Source organism: Pithys albifrons, chromosome 4, assembly GCF_047495875.1.
Source record: "Pithys albifrons albifrons isolate INPA30051 chromosome 4, PitAlb_v1, whole genome shotgun sequence".
Taxonomy (NCBI): Eukaryota; Metazoa; Chordata; class Aves; order Passeriformes; family Thamnophilidae; genus Pithys; species Pithys albifrons.
In genome coordinates, this window is record NC_092461.1 from 98,889,832 (window position 1) to 98,907,147 (window position 17,316).

The 17,316-nt window shown below is 36.2% G+C and overlaps 1 protein-coding gene across 7 annotated transcripts in view; it reads left to right on the forward strand.

The window, feature by feature from the left end:
* The window catches only part of CDH18 (cadherin 18), a 248,773-nt gene that overhangs the window by 109,841 nt on the left and 121,616 nt on the right, over positions 1-17,316 (forward strand). For all 7 annotated transcript variants that reach the window (XM_071555022.1, XM_071555019.1, XM_071555017.1 and 4 more), the window contains 2 exons: positions 5,084-5,378; positions 12,839-12,958. In XM_071555022.1, the coding sequence (XP_071411123.1) occupies positions 5,084-5,378; positions 12,839-12,958 (415 nt within the window). The remainder of the gene's footprint in view (positions 1-5,083; positions 5,379-12,838; positions 12,959-17,316) is intronic.

A 17,316-nucleotide genomic window follows, 5' to 3' on the forward strand; every position in this document is an offset into this window, starting at 1 on the left:
AAGAGTTGGACTCGATGATCCTTGTGGGTCCCTTCCAACTCAGAATAGTCTGTGATCACCTGTGATTTAAATGGACTGATAGAAGAAAAATGTTGAAGTCTTAGCACTTTGATTGCTATTGTGCAAAATCAATCACACACTGCTATATAGGCTAGGTAATGATTCAGGAACCATCATAAATTATCTTGAATGCAACTTGTTATTGAATATGTCAAGAAGTGTAGCCCACTGTGTTGATAAAGATGACATTCCCAGATATGCTCATCAGCTATTATTTTCAGTTTCTTCTCTTAAAAATTCTGAGAAATAAAGACAGGAATAATGACCAGCAGGGGATGAAAATTAGATACTTTCTGGCAGCTTCTGGTTGTGGACAGATTTAGAATATTTAATAGATATATTCTTGTTAGAAGGAAAACCAAAACATCAGTAATGTTGCAGAGGACAGCCCATTACTTAGGACATTTCCAAAAGGAATTCAGAAGCCTACAGTGACTTCAGTTTTGGGAACTGGAGATGTTGTGAAGCTGGGGCAAGCTGGAGACTAGCTCTGCTGCAGCACTGGTGGGGCAGGGACTGGGGCCCTGGAGTACTGCAATCAGGTTCTGAGCCACGGGCAGGAAGGGGGAAGCCATGGGATTCTAGAGAGGGTGAAGTGGTAAGTGTATGCTGTACTAATCTCTAGTGGAAAACTAGGCAAAGTATTGGTCTGCAAAGGCATTTTAAAAATTGTGTTTGGGGTCTAATGTGAGACTGCTTAAGGAAGCAAGTTGGAACAATTAAAGAAGGGAAAGAAAGCTTCTTTAAAAAATAGTTAAACAATATCACAGATCAATATATAATCTTCAGGCTATCATGGAAACTAAGATCTATTGAAAGACATTTTCAGTGATGTTTTCATAATCATAGTTAAAGCCTCACACAATTATGAGATTGCTGTGTTCTAATGTTTGGCATATTTGCCTTGCATCTCATTTCAATTCCTATTATCTCAACATTATGAGTAATCATGTTTCAGTTTGCAAAGCATTTGTATTTCTTTTTAAATTAAGAAACTCACAAAATGTTGTGTCTTTCTGTCTCTGAACAACAGAGCACGGGAAAAAGTAACACCAAATTTTGTGTTTACCTAAGCTATTGATTTGCATTGCTGCAATGTGTGAGTGTCTCATCCTCTAGTGTATACATGTTTTTACAGTAGTCATTGGCAGAGGTGGCAGCGTCTCACTGGTATTAAATGGCCACACCCTTTCTAGGGGACTGGTTTGAGAAGACTTCCCCAGGTCACACAAGGTACATCTGAAGTGATGAACAAAACATGGATTGGCTTATATGTGCATTGCTTAGTGGTATCCTCCTCTCTGTCAAATTAATCTGAAAGGGAAATAGCTATTGTCTTGGTTTGAGGGGAAAAAACCAAAATATTTACCCACAAGCAGGGGAGGGGCCTCCTCCACGATAATCACACCACTCTTTATCAAATTTAAGAAAAGGAATTTTAATACAAGAAGGATAACTGCTATATAACCAAGACAAAAATGCAGTTTAAAAGATTCAGTAGTAAATTGAGGGCTTTCAATGATTATTATTAGCCAGATAATTTTCTTCTAATGATATTCCTACCTGCATTTTTTGGTTGAAGTTTTTTGGTAACCTGATGTTTAGCAAGAACAATATATAATTTGTTGGCTGTGAATTGTGTTTCTTAGCTTTATTTTCTTGTTAGATGTAAAAACTCTGTAACTCAAAATGTACCTGTATTTTTTTCACTGATGGCAAGTACAAGTAGTTGTTACTTTGCAACAAAAACTACCTAAAGCTATTACTTTTTCAAAATGGTCCTTGCATTTCATGCCATCACAGTGAATTTGTGAACATGCCTTTCTGCCATGTGGCACTGGAATGCCATGTCTATGTTGGTATTTGGGGGTTTGAAGAACCTTGCTTCTTAAATTCTATGGCAGTTTCTTATTCTGTCTATTTCTTACCTAGTGATGTAATCAATTTTTTAATTCGCTCAGACTTCCATTATTCCATTTATGGATGCAGTGATTTTTTTCTGGGCTCTCTAATTGATGTACCTGAGTATACTTCTACATATACTCCTGTAGAAGTAAAAGGGGAGAAATAGGATGGTGATTCTTCTGATCTTTTTCAATTTGGAATAGTTTTGAGCTCCCTATAGCTTCATAAACTCAGTTTGTCATATTCCCATTACCATTTGCAAACTGTAGCACTTAGGGCTCAGATAATCACAAAAGGAGCCTACAGCAAGAGAAAACAATTCTGTTGGTTTCTGAAAAATATGAGCAAACCTAGGCTAGACTACCAGAATACCTGCTACTCTTTGGTTTTAGGAATAAATCACTTCAAAGAATAGTTTTACTTCATAGGAAATTTGTATTTCTTGGCATTTTGCATTAAGTGAATTATTCCTTTGCTAATAGATTAAAGTGTTATTCTATGGATAAGAAGTGATTAATTTTGCCAGTGACTACTGTAAATGAAACGTGTAAGACTGTTCTGCTGTTCTATAAAGACAAAGCCAAACAAACAGACCCTTTTCCTGCATCTTTCTTCAATTTTCAAAATGAACAAACAAACAAAAAACCAACAAAGCAAGAATTAAGGATCCACTGTGGTGACCTAATTTTGCTTTGGTTATTCAGTCAGATCTTCTTGCAGTTCAGATAAGCATATAGTCCATTGACTTGATTTATATGAGCTGAAAATCCTAAATTTAATAGAGTTCACCTTCCCAAGGCACCCTACAGTACAAGATATAAATTATGTGCAACACCATAGTTTCATGGATTTAACACACAAGATGAAAAATTGCATCAAGCACCATATGTATTTGTATTTTTACAAATAGCACTGTTCTAGTTACAGGGGGCAGGACCAGTTCATGACTGTGTGGTTATAAGAAAAACTGTGTATTCTACACTCTGTGTCATTTCTGATGAACTGTTAAAATATTGTTTGCATCAGCTGCCCAGGGCACACCTGACACCTCAGCCTACAAGCTGAGTGTTAAAGAACCCTGTGAAATAGGGAAGTGTTCGTGTATTCACACCAGTGACTCAGGTGTGATAACTCCTCTCCAAGGAGGCATTAGCAGCTTTACACCCAGCCTAAGGGGTCATCTCTGCTAATGGGCTTTTAAGGACTGGTACAATAGGCAGTTGCACGCGACCTGGACCATCAAAGATTCCAAAAATATCCCGTGACTCACAGAGTTAAAACACCCATTGTGAAACTCCTCAACCTGGGGGATGTACTGGGTGTTCTTACCTGAACCTGAGCATATATAATCCTTGAGTTTTGGGACTTCTGGTACCACATGTTGGATCCTGACAAGGACAAGAACCTCAACAGGACTGCAACTGCCACTCTCGACAAGGCTGCAACCATTACTTCAACAGAACTGTAACCATCATGCTGGCCAACAGGTTTCCTTTCCTTTTGCTTTGCACTCTGGAGGACCATGTGATGCTCAGCACAGGGGCTAATGTACACCATTTGGTTTGTGGTGCAGGGTGCTGGGTTATGTGTCTGTCTTTGTGGGTTAAAACCAGATTTCTCTGTATCATTGTATTTAATCTTTTTATTCAATTGTACCTCTGACTTGTAATCTCTCTTGAGTTCCGTTCATTTCTCCTGCTGGTTTACCTTTAAACCAGCACAGCAAGGTAGATAATTTTAAAGGCAAGGCAAAGACGTGGGAAAAAGGTTTCAAGTGGAGTGTGAGAAAATAGCAGCACCTCTGTATCCTATGTTTTAAGTCAGGAAAAAGATGTTTTCTACCCTATATGTCTTATTTTTAATCTATCCAACCCTGAGTGGTTTTTGAACTGAGAATGACAAGGTCTATGAAAACTAACACCTTGCATTTCATTAATTAAAAATAATATCTGTCATTCTGCTTCTGCTTTGCTCATTCTGTATAAAAACTTAGTAATGCTACTTTACAGATACCACAAAATAGGGCAGTAGAATAAGAATGAGTGTCTTCTTAAAATTAGAAAGTTTCCCTTCTGATTTAACATCATAATATAAGTGCACAATACCTGAGGCTATTCATTTCTGCATTTTCACTTCCTTTTAATTGTGCTCCTCAATAAATACATTTTATTCTCAAAGTAATATCAAAGAAAAATCAAACAAAAACCTAAACCCACAAAACTTCCCAGTTTATACAAAAATCATCCTTCTTTATCAGAGAACACATGTTCATTTTTAATTTGAACAGACAATTCTTTAAAGTTTGGTTGAAAGCAGTGAGACAATGGGAAGCTGTTACATGTTATATTATCACCGGTGTACTCAGTGGCTTTTCCTTCACCCATCCCCCCATGTAAATTAAACTATTCTGCACAAGGAAGGCTATAATATATTTAATTAATATTTCATAGCAGAAAGTGCGTGTTAGGAACAATGAAAATGCTGGAAGTATCAGTCAAACTTGATTATGTAATTATAAATTAAATACAAGCAAGCTATTTGATTTTCTATTTGAAAATAAACAAAATCCAAAGAAAATGCATGTGTTTTGTTGTGGGGTAGAGTAATCCTGGGCAGACATCTGCCACTGGCACACTGTGCAGTTTCCTTTCATAGTAAATGACATTGTCCTTGGAGCCACAGAAGAAAATTTAGGTGATGGGACTGAACTACCACCATTGAAGCAAACAATCCTTAGTGTGAATTCATCCAGATTGGTGCTTAAGACAGAGCTTCTAGCAGTGAGTGCTGTAAAATAACTACTAGAAGGACTAAAGCCTAAACTGAATTAAAAAAACCCCACTCCAGTTACTAGAATATTCTTGACTTAGGGAAGTTTTATAGCATGAACTGAAGAAATCCCAGTTTAAGAAATGAATTATGCTGGATGGAAATAACCCTGAACAAAATTATTGGGTTACCAGTAAAAATTCATGAGAAATTATGGCAAGAAATGGGAAGGTTAAAAACTAAGTAGGAGAGTGCTAATGGTAATATGTTTTTTATATCTTATGTGCAATAGCCTTTAGTGAAATGTAATAATTATTTTTATATAATTTTATGTGTTTCTATTCTACAGCTGCATTCCAATTCCGACAAAGGTGATGGATCAGTCAAATACATTCTCACTGGAGAAGGGGCAGGGACTATATTTATTATTGATGACACGACTGGAGACATCCATTCAACCAAAAGCCTAGATCGAGAGCAGAAGACACACTATGTGCTTCATGCCCAAGCTATTGATAGACGGACAAACAAGCCACTTGAGCCTGAATCTGAGTTTATTATCAAAGTGCAGGATATCAACGACAATGCACCAAAATTTACAGATGGACCATACATTGTTACTGTGCCAGAGATGTCTGAAATGGGTAAGGAAAACAAACTGTTCCATTCAACAATCTTTTAACAAGTGAAAATGCCACATACTGTTTGTGAAAGTTATAATACATTATAATGTATCCTTGTATTATTGATTGTATGTTAAAGATATTACAGCTAAGAAGAGATAAGAAGACATGAAATGCAAGCTTGTATGTTACTTGTGACAGTCACATTAAGAAAACAGTGCACACACACATGATGGCTGTAAAAGGAGAGTCAGTCTTAATCCTGAATGTTTTAACATACATTGCTTGGCAAATGGTGCTTTGCATTCTAGAAACAGGTATTCATATATCCTCATTCAACTGCACACTTTACAGCATTCTCTTATGACTACAGAAGCAGTCTATGCCATTCACAGAATTAAAAAAATATAAAGGGATGGAAATTGCCTAGATTATTTTAGACGTGTGGTTTTACTTATCTTAAGTTCCTTATAAACTAAAGTTAAAAAAATACTAATCTTTGGTTTTCCTGGTTGCATCATTCAGGTGTTCATTGAGGTACTGCATTATGCAATCAGTTTTATTTATTTAATACTTCTTTGGTGTTCAAATTAGTTTATCATTTTCCTCTGTTACAGGAATTGCTAACAAAAATTTATATAAGTACAGAATGGCAGTATTTTTGTGAATAATGACATAACTCCAGGACTATTAAAGCAATATACCTTTGTGTAAATTATTACAGTGAGTGCATAGAGCTTCCAGTAAGAATATTGTGGGTCTGTACAAAGCCTCTTCAACTATCATTGATAAATTACTGTGGCACAAAGCTTTACTGTTAGAGTTGCAGTCAATTTCAGTAGCAAGTAAGCTTTTATTTCAGTTACCTCTGATTACACCACAGACAGTCTTAATGAGAAATTAATTTCCTTTATCAACTATCTCCAAAAATATATAACTCCATCTTTCTCTTCTTCAGTTTCCTTGTCTATAATGAAGACCATTTTAATTGATTATTTCCTTTCCCTTTGGAAGCCTTTCATTTTCTGCATAGGAGAAAAAATAATGGAAAGGAGATCAATATTATCCTCAAAATTAAAATTAGCTAATGTAATTATTTTTATTTATATTCTATTTATAAAAGCTTGGGGTTTTTTCATCCTCTCAAAATGGAGCATTCTTACATACATGTTAGTCATAATTCTGCAGTAATCTGAATTTGGTATCACTGTGCAACTACATTATACAAGCCACTGTTTCCCAAAGAACAATTTAGATAGATAGTCTGGAATGGTATTTTGGCTTACAAACCACAGTAGACTATGGCAAAACAATGAAGTTTTAGTGGTAGAATAAAGCATTAATGCATATGTTTTATAAATAAAATACTTTACTCATTGTACCTTAGGCAAATCATTCAAATATTTATTCCACAAAGCTTTGTGTTCTGTGAATAAAACTGAATTTTCATATTCCTTCATATCTGTTGTAGATATACATTGTATTTTCATTGTAAGTTTATTATAACTATGTTCTTTTTTCTCTTACTGATTTGTTTGTATTTGTTGCATACCAAAAGACTTCTGTTGTCTGCATTTTCAAGAAGACTAATTCTATTATTGTTTCTACAGAATACATTCTTTATGTCACATGATGGAGATACCTATGTCACTTTTATTAGTTCCTTAATTAGATGTTTTGTGACAATTAGCTTTGGAATATAAACATAACTGAACTTCTTGACGTTATTTTATGAATTTTCAAGGATGATCACTACTTAAAAATTTCTTACAGTTTTTACATGATCAACAATGACTTTCCAATGTTACTGTGTCTCTGCAACAGTCCTCATGCTGAGTGATGATATTTTTGATCTCCATTATCTTTTGTTTCAACAGCAGATTCTTGTTTGCCTCCACAAGATGTTAGCTGGTTTTTCCACCATAATTTGAACTTAATCTTGTTGTAAAAGCTGTAGGATCTTTATATCTTTTCCTTTTTTAGGTCACTGACAAGAAAATGCAGGTAAGTTTTCTTAATTTTTTTTTTGCCAAATATTAGATCACAGTGTTCATTGTGACACGAAGTGAACATAGTTTATGTTTCATGTACTGTTCTAGAAGAGGTGAAAGAAAACACCTATTCCTTGCCTTCCCTGAACCTTTTCCCTAAAAGCTGACTCAAGAACCAAGACTTATATCTGCAATTATTTCTTCTTCAGTGTAAAACTCAGTTTCATTGACAGCTCTGTGGTTTCTTTTAAGATTTATGAAAACCATCTTTGTGTAAATTAAAAGGAAATAATATTTTTCAATTGATGCCTAAAATGGAAGAAAAGAACTTTTGAGAAAATATTAGCCTAGATAAAATAGAGAGCAGGTCTTTAACTAAAGCACTTTAAGATACAGTAAATAACTAAGTGCACAATACAGCATAAGGCTCCTACAAATTTTTTAACACTAATTAATTATCATATCTAATGGATACGTCCAACTCGAAAATTGTCTGCTCCAAGGACCTCCCTCAGTCTGCCCCTTGGCACACCTCCCCAGAATTGAGTCGGAGGTCTCAAGACCCCTTCCTTCATCATCATCTTCAGCATCATATGTCTTCTTTAGAGCTTCTCCAAGGTTTCTGAGCCTTCTAGGTAGGTGTCCCAAACAAGATGCCTTCGCTAAAATATTTTTCCTTGAAAAGAACATTAAACAAAATTTAAAGAATTTTTAGAATTTCACACAAAGCATGAGAAAGGGAGTTTAGTAACTGTTAACTGCTATTTTAAAGTGTTAGAAGCTATACAGCTATATTAGAAATCTATAGGCTACAAATCTTAAGAATCCTAAGCCATCACAATCACTAAAAGACTGTGTTGTTAGCTGCAAAATGAGTGAAACTCTGCATATTAAATTTTTAGTGCTGAGGTAATTTAGAGATGGTTCTAGATGATCTCTAGAGGTCCCTTCCAATAATAACCACTCTGTGATTCTGTGATTAGAAGAGTATTTCCAATAAATTCTGCTTAAGAAATTAACAGATACATTCGTCTTTCTGAAATTCTTTCCAGGGTCTTATAATTTGAAGTAGTCATAATTATAGATAATCTGGAAGACAATATTCGTGTTGTTTGCAAATATTATTTTTATTAGAAGTGGCATTTTAACTTCCCATGTTGTGAAACTGAATCACGTTTTGTTGACTCATTAGTGTTTTAAGATAATACTAAGAATTGATTTAGTTAGGCAGGAAATCCCTGTGTCCATTAAACTTCACCTTCTTTTCAGTATCAATCCATTTGAGACTTTAAGTGTGCAGCAAACTATGGAAAGTCAGGCATACAGATTTGCATTCTCAACAGACATATTTATTGAACTGCCTCATTAAACAAAAATTTGTCTTCAAAGGGACAAATCAAAGTATTTATTTTCAGCTTTTCTGTACTATATGTGCTATATAACATATTTTAAAAAAAGAGAAAAAACAAAATAAGATATTTGGAAATAAAACTACAGTTTGATTCCTCAATTAAATAATCTTTTTTTTTTCTCTGAGAGAAAAAAGGTAAAAGTTGAAGAGTACTGTTGAGACCATATAGGCATGTTTTATATTCTATATAAAGCATTAAAACTAAGAGCACAGAAGACTCAATATATAATCTCTGAAATGTAATGGGAAAGCATATGGAATTGCAGTTGTACCCTGAATAAGCAGAGAGTGCTTTGGGGAAAATAGTCCTTTTTATTGTCTAACTGGAGTGACAAAATGCTTTAGTAGCAAAATTTTGAGGCTTTCTTGACAGGGACTTTCACTGTAAGTTAGCAGAGAGAGAATGGCAGGTATGCCTCTGGGTCTGGTGTTCATATCTCTCCTGTGGTCTCAGGGGAAATTAGACCCATGGAAGGTATGCCTCTGGGTCTGGTGTTCATATCTCTCCTGTGGTCTCAGGGGAAATTAGACCCTTATCTTTTGTATTAGGGTTTTGTTCTTTTTTTCAGACTTGTTAACACTGAAAATAGCATGGCAGCTGTAGTTCATACTTCACCATCTAAACCCTTCATTACACATAGCTGAACAAAAGATACAAATGTATCTAGGATTGTGATTTGTCTGTCATGCTGATGAACCTGTATGACGCTAACTTCAAAAGGAATAGTTGGAAGGTTAAAGTACCGTCTTTACCTTGTTACTCGCAAGGCATTCTGTCTTTCAGCTTTCACAAACTGCCTTTCCTCAGTGCTCAGAAAACAGACAAGAGTTAGGCAAAAGGCCAGTATGGGGATATCTTTCAAAATGCTTCGCAGTCTTGTGTAAGACAGTGAAAACATTAAGTTTCTGATGTGCTGCATTTCACTGAGTGAGAGTTTGAGAGGTAGGGTAGGAGGTTGAGTTAAAATTTGTGATTCTAAGGTAGAAAGAGAACACTTTACCCCTATTCGATACTAAATTACTATTATCAGGTGTGTCTTGGGAGAGAGATACAGTGGTATTAGAAAATCACTGTGGCAAATTTTAAGGTCAAATGGCATTCCATTCATGCTAAAATGACCTGTCAGCTGCTTACGTGGATATCACCTTTCACTGTTTCTGTTTCTTTTGTCCCACATCAATGAGCAATACAAGCACTCAGATTCTTTTTCAGCTTTTGAAATAAGGAGAGAGAAGAAAGTCTTCTGAGAATGAGACAGCTATGAAATCTGATATCTGATCAGTATATCCAATATTTTCTTCTGAAATAGCCAAAATCTGTTAATCCATTTCAATTTTCAGAATTCTGCGGAGAAGTACTAGTGGAAACTCACCCTGGTGGTAACTGTTTTCCTGGAAACAGGAAAATCTATAGATAAAAAGGTAGACAAGTTGCCCACCGTTCTGGATAGCAAACTCTGGGAGGTGACTGACTGTACCTAATGAATGAATATACCTTTGCTGCATGTAACGAAAAAAATGGAAACATGAAAGTTCATCTCAAGTTAGAAATTACTGCCAAACTGGGCTACAGAAATACATTGTTATAGAAGTTCAGTAAGTTACAGAATAAGGGAAAATGTGTTGTCTGTTCTTTGAAGTGACCTGATGTGGTTTGCAGGAACTCTAAGTTTAGATAGCAACTAAATATGGCTGAATAGATTCCTAGAACAGTTGAAGAAAAGATACACAAACTAATTCAAATATATCTACCTTTCCACATAAACACAAATACACTAAATTAGTTACTTTTAGCATGAACACCTGAATAACTATGACCAGACTTCAGCTCCACCTTGATTTTTTTAGAGTATTCAGCTTCAAATTCATGAAGGTATCCTTGTATCTGCTTTGTGAATATGTTTATCTATGAGATTGTATGCATTTCCTCTTCTCAGAGGTCAGAAAATATATTTAAGTATGAAGAGATATTTGCCATAGGTTTTAATAAGTCTCCAGTAGACATAAAAGTTGCTACTCTTGGTGTTCAAGTTTGTGTGGCAAAAATGAGTGAAGTTTCTCAAAAAGTGAATGTCTTGATTTGAGGGGAAAACCCAAAATGTTTACTCACAAGCGGGGGAGGGGGCCTTCTCCACAATAATCACGTCACTCTTTATCAAATTTAAGAAAAGGAATTTTAATACAAGAAGGAAAACTGTTCTTAACTGCTATATATAAACAGACTAGTGCAAACCGCTTCCCCAACACCACAAGAGAAAGAAAAAAAACAACAACAAAACCCAGCAGGTTTTCCTCTGGGAGGAAAATTATACTTAGGCAGTGTCAGTGTCACAGCCCGGCTGGCTGCGGAGTGAGTTTCTACAGCGAGACAGACGAGTTGTGAGCTCTCAGATGAACTCTGTCTCTTCCCCCTGTGTACCTTGTCCAAGAAGCAGAAAACACGAGCAGCCAGAAGCAGTCCCGGGACAGGCAGCAGCAGCGAGCCGGCTAGAAGCAGCACTGGGCAGGCAGCAGCAGCGAGACGGCTTCTCTTCCACCCCCACACACCCCAACTCCCCACCCTGTGTCATCCCCAAGAACAAAGGAGACAAACCTGCCCCCGTCCAAGTGATCAGCATTAACTACTTTTTTTGTTAACTACTGGCATGGGCAGTTAGTGGCAGGGGAGAGAATTTACATAGTAATTCCAAACTACAACAGTGAAGAAATTAAATCTGTGAAGATTTGCATGCTTAGTTTGCTGGACCACAAGTGAGGCTCCATGATTTTGGATACTTCTGTTTCCACTGTCTGCTGAGGGTGTGCACGTTAATAAATAGTTCTGTGCAATGGAAATTGATCTAGGAGGCTAAAGATTTGGAACTGAGGAACTGATGGCCTCACCATATGTTTTTCAGAAACCTCATTTCAGATTATCCCTTGTCCATTCTCTAAGACTACATGCCTATTAGCAGTCAGAAAAAATCAGATGTGCTGCTAAAGCATATCTCCTGGTTTAGTTTCATCGGAAGAAATCTAGTTAGCCTGCTCTGAAACTGTTTCATGAGGCAAATCAAAGTACAACAAGTGGAGGAGATCAAGGGTTTCAATTAAAAAACATGCTTCTCCTCACAACTAAGATGTGAAGTTGGACACTCCAGAGTGGAGGTGATGCCTCAGTGGTTAATTTAGCTGAGAAGCTGCTTTATGCAGAGTTGTATGAGAGCAGCCTGTTCTGTTGTTATTATTCTGGTATTTTAATGCTGGGCTAAAGGAACCTGTAAAATCTGTATCTGCAGAAGGATAAACAAGTGGAATGAAGGCTGAACCTTTATTAACTTGTAATCTTTCATTTACTTGTTTCTTATATGAAGTGTCTGGCAGTGAGAGCAAAAAGACTCATCATTAAACATCTTGGAAAGTACAGTAAAAAGTAATATCACTTGTTTCTGTTTTATCTGTGCAATATTCATGCATTTTATTTTCTAAAAAGTGTTGCTCATAACTTATCCCACCTAGGGACATGCTAGAAACTGTGATTTTATTTTTCTGGGTTTTAGTACTACCATAAAAATAATTGTCTTTTACTCCTTACCTTTCTAATTTGAATCTCCAGTAAAGTTCTAGTAGTTGTTTAATTTTGAGATTTTTGATGCCTTCCTATATCTAGACTGTTTTTATTTCTTTAGCATCTTTTATTGATATGGGAGCATTTATGCAAGTTATTTTAAATACTTCAACATTACTTTGTATTGTGGATAAAGATAATCCTGAAGCCAATAAATTTGAGTTATTCAGGAGTCCATATCCAAATTTGGGGTCTGTGTGTGTGAACATGTGTAAATATGCATGCTAGGTAGTTACTATTTATGTTTGTATGTATATAGTAAATTTAAATGTATATATATGGAGAGAAAGATAAAAATATTTTTTTACAAATTAGTATAACGAGTTTTCCTTAAAAATATGATAGGATAATAAAAGATAGAGAAATTGTTATTAATCTCTCACTTGTAGGATGTGAGGACTACAAAGGTTTCAAAAATGCTTTTGAAAATATTTATAATAAAATTTTACTTCTTATTTTCCTGTACATACAGGTACATCTGTTCTGCAGGTGACAGCCACAGATGCAGATGACCCCACATATGGAAACAGTGCCAGAGTAGTGTACAGTATTCTTCAAGGACAGCCATATTTCTCTGTTGACCCTAAAACAGGTGAGTATTTTATATTTCTGGCAGTGGGATTTGGCTAATATGTTGCAGTTAATGCAATCTGATAGGTGAAGTCCAATGTACAAAATGCAGGTGTGTGGAATGTTTTTAAATTATTTTTACATCCTGCTTCTTGCTTTAACACTACAAAATTTAGGATTTCCTATGTTTTGCTGAGTACTAAAGTGAGCCTGCTATGTACAGAATTAATTCTTCATTATGCTATGATGTGATCCATTCATCCAAACAGGAATAGCACTCTTTCATTTTTCAAGCTTCTGTTTAGGAAGTGATTCAAGTATGCCTAACACATTATGATTTTAAATGCTTCGTTTTGCCTGAAGGATAGGCTTGGGAGGATTATTGAATGTGTGCTTCAACACATATACCACAATAAATTATTATCATTCTTCTATATATAAAACTGCAGTATTGTCATTTTACTGAAGTTATTCTATGATTCACAAAGTAGAATGAACTGAAATATTTATGCTTAAACTCTATGTATCACCCTTTCCTTTTTTCCTCAAAGTGTAAGTTATGTATAATGTATCCAAATTGGTTTACTTAGAACAAATCTCTCTTGAGGATGGGAGTGGTTACTAGTTTTGGATTTTCTGAAGAGCATGATCTTAAATATTAATATGATTATACATTTTTAGTCTGTATTTTTAGTCCTCAATAATGAGGAAATATAATTTAAGAAGGTACATTTTTTATCTGAACTTTGTAACTGTTTTTCCCTATCTATTAAAGCTTAACTACTGAGGGGGGAAAATGAAGTAACAGTGTATTTTTCCCTAATTAACTGTAGGGAATAATGGTGATTTTTAAAATGTGATGAGAGAAGTATAGTGTAAATAGTTTTCTTTCGATATTCTTGTGTTTGAGTTTCTTTGCTTGTGTACATTGATCTCTGTGGTACTTGAAGATGTGCTCTTGCTTCATTCATTACAAGAGAAGTGATCTGTGCTGTCTCAGATAGTTTTGAGTTTAGTCCTGCTTTGATTAGGAGACTGAACTCCATGACCCCCCGAGGAGGGTCTCTCTCAACCTAGAATGTTCTATAAATTTGTGAGCTCATATTAAAAAGGCACAAGAGTACAAAGCCTCCTAAGGGTCATGTTGGAGGATATAGAAGATGCTGACAGGGAAACCGAATGCAGGTCTGTTCATATACAGTGTTTTATGAACAATTGCTGGTACACACCTTACCCAGACATATGGGAGTACAGTCTGGCAAAATACTATGTACAGGGGTGAAAACCGCTCTTGGGTACGTGCTACTAAGTAGGCAGTTAAATGCCTTCCTGACATCCGATCCCATCAGATCTCGGAAGCTCAGCAGGGTCAGCCCCGGATTAGTACTTGGATGGGAGACCTCCTGGGCAATGCCGGGTGCTGTAGGTTCTAGTCCTGAGGACTTCACTGGCACCGTCCAAGCTCGCTCGGCCGTGGCAGATGAACCTCAGGACTGAAACAGTGGGGCCAGTTCTGTGCACGCTGAGCCTCACCTAAAATCCACTGCGCAGGCTGGAAGGGCACGTGGGGACAGCCCTGCCCAAATCTGCGTTCGCGAAGCCGAGCCACACACACACTAATTAAGAGTTATGGCGAATCAGTGGTACAGTCTTGAAGCTCCCTCTGCCCTTGAGTTACTTAGAAATACAACCCTGGGTTATATTTCTACTTCTGTTTCGTCACTCTGAGGCAATGGCCTGCATTTTTTATTTTTATAATGGTGTGGAACTTGTAGTCTGTAGCTGTTGTTGAGTCAGTGAAGAATCATAATGGATATTTTCAGTATCAAGTGTGTATCACAAAAGAAATAGTATTTTTATATTTAATATTTTTATATTACTGTAAGTCATAAAGAAACCAGATAGGAGTGTATTTTCACTCCTCAAGCCTTAGGCTTTGACAGGGATTTAATACCACTTTATGAACTTAAACACTTTTTAATATTTTTCTAGTATATTAATATTATTCTGATACCTTAGTTTATGAAAATGACAAAATGAGATAAATAGACAGTGGAACAGTATAAAAACAGGAGAAAGTTTTCCAGTTTTATAAGTTGGCCCTTTATAATTGTAGAATAGCAGTTAATTTAATTTGGCATGATATAATGGGAAGAAATAGAATATTGGAAATGATGGGAAAGTCTTGAAGAATAGAGTTTTTTGCTATGAAATTTCACTTTGAATTTCTGGAGTTTAAGACTAATTTTCTAAAACCATCATTCTTCTAAATTTGTAAGCATTTCTGTGACCTACTTTTCCTAATACCTCAATTGTTCCATTCCATTTTAACTATATTTTATCTGGATGTCCTCTGAATTTACACTGACATGCACAAACTTGCTCTACAACAAAGAGGGACCAAAAGAGGGAAAAAGGGAAAGAGACATTCATGACTGAATGTAATGTTTGTGAAAGCTAAGGATCCTGGCAATCAGTAGAGCTTCTTGGAGCTATCAGAAGCAGGGGTGAACGTGTTTATAGCTCTAGTGTGAATACTCATCCTAAGAAGTCTTGTAGCTTAGTGTTGCCTATATTTGGTTTTAAACAACTTACTATCTGAAGACTTTAAAGTTACGGGTTTTTAGAAGCTTAGTTCATAATAGTTTAAATAAAATGATAGAACTCATACATTTAAAATATAATCAGGAACCTGCACTGAATTACTGACTCTGAAGTAGAAAAAAGTGTGTTCTTGGCAGAAGAACATCTTAGTTAACTTTTCTGGTAAAAGGCTCTTTCCCCCACAGCCAAAGCAGGGCAGAGGTGCAGTGCAGGGAAAGTAAACGTCCTGTTCTATATTAGACTAAAGCCTGGGCTCCACCCACGGCTGTCCCAGGGCAGCCTCAGTCCTGTGTTCCAGGGCTGAAACCCATGAAAAGGAATCAAAAGCAAATTCTGCCCTGATCACCCTTCAGGATGAGAGAGCTACTTCCTAGAGGCGTATGGGACACATTATGGGATGCAGGGAAGAGCCTCATGGTATTATGTAGACTCATTTAAACTTATTCTTGTATGTTTAGATGAAGGACCATAGGCAGGGAAAGAGAGGGACTGAAATAAATTAGGGAGGGAAAAGCAAGTGAAAATAGAGGGGTAAGAAGATAAAAGGGGCCATGTGCAAACAGGCTTTGCTCAGCACCATTGTCTTGTCATTCCTTGTGCCAAGCCAAAGGAGGCTTGTGGTCTACAACTACCAGAAAGGAAGTTGTAGCAAGGTGGGGGTCTGTTTCTTCTCATGCATGACAAAAGATAGGACAAGAGGAAATGGCCACAAAGTGACCGGGGGAGGTTTAGATTGGATACTAGGAAAAATTTCTTCTCCAAAAGGATTGTCGAGCATAAAACAAACATCCTAGTTGAGCTACCTAAGGAAATATCTATGTTGAAATTTCTGAATTTCACTCATGATTGTTTTCTACTCACTATCAAGGTGAGGTAACAGTGAAGAACCAATTTGAAAATTTAGTTACTTTAGTGAGTGACTCATCTTGCTAACAGTGTGTAGGATTAAAATAAATCTATTTTGTGCATGAGTACTGAAATTTTATCTTGAAGTTCTAAGAACTGTATTCCATATTCAGAATTTCATGTTTAATTTCCTTCAAGGAATTTCTGAAATGCTGTAACAGAAATTACATCTCTAGTGTAGACTTTTGTCAAAGTCTACAGTTTGTTGACAAGAGAATCACCAGAAATTCAAACTCAATATTTGAAAAAAAATCATGTTTTCCTTGTAATTCTACCAGGTACTGGTATAATGCACTCCTCCATTCCTGAAGGAATAGGAATACATGCTTCATCTAAAAATATTGCCATGAACACTTGTTTGAGAGTGTCATCTGCCAGCTCTCAGATAAGAGTAAATATTGTAATGTCTTCTGCTTTCAATTTTAAGTAAATATTGGATTTTCTACACCTACAGTTTTGACACTTTCAAGAAAAACCATGAACAATGGATTTAACTCTCACAGTTTTTTTCTATCTTCAAAATATTTAAACACTTGCAGTTTTCCCAGGAGTCATTCAAAGGATAACTCAGGCCATCAGAGTGACAGGCAGAAAAATCTACTGTTTCTTTTAGCTTTCCAAGGGCTCTGTTTTGGTACATGGAAGGCTTTATGAGGGCATTGGTACAAATAAAAACCTTGTTGCTTAGGCCTTGTTTTGCACTAGTGTGGAAACCACATACTCATCAAACCTTTGCTCATCAAAAGTGCACAGAGAGGAGGGGCAAAATGCTCTGTGCAACCTAGTTCACTGTTTCTTACAGTGACTGATATTTACTGGGACATCAACCTTCCTAGGTATCCTGATGGCAAGTTTTGCCATCCCATCTCA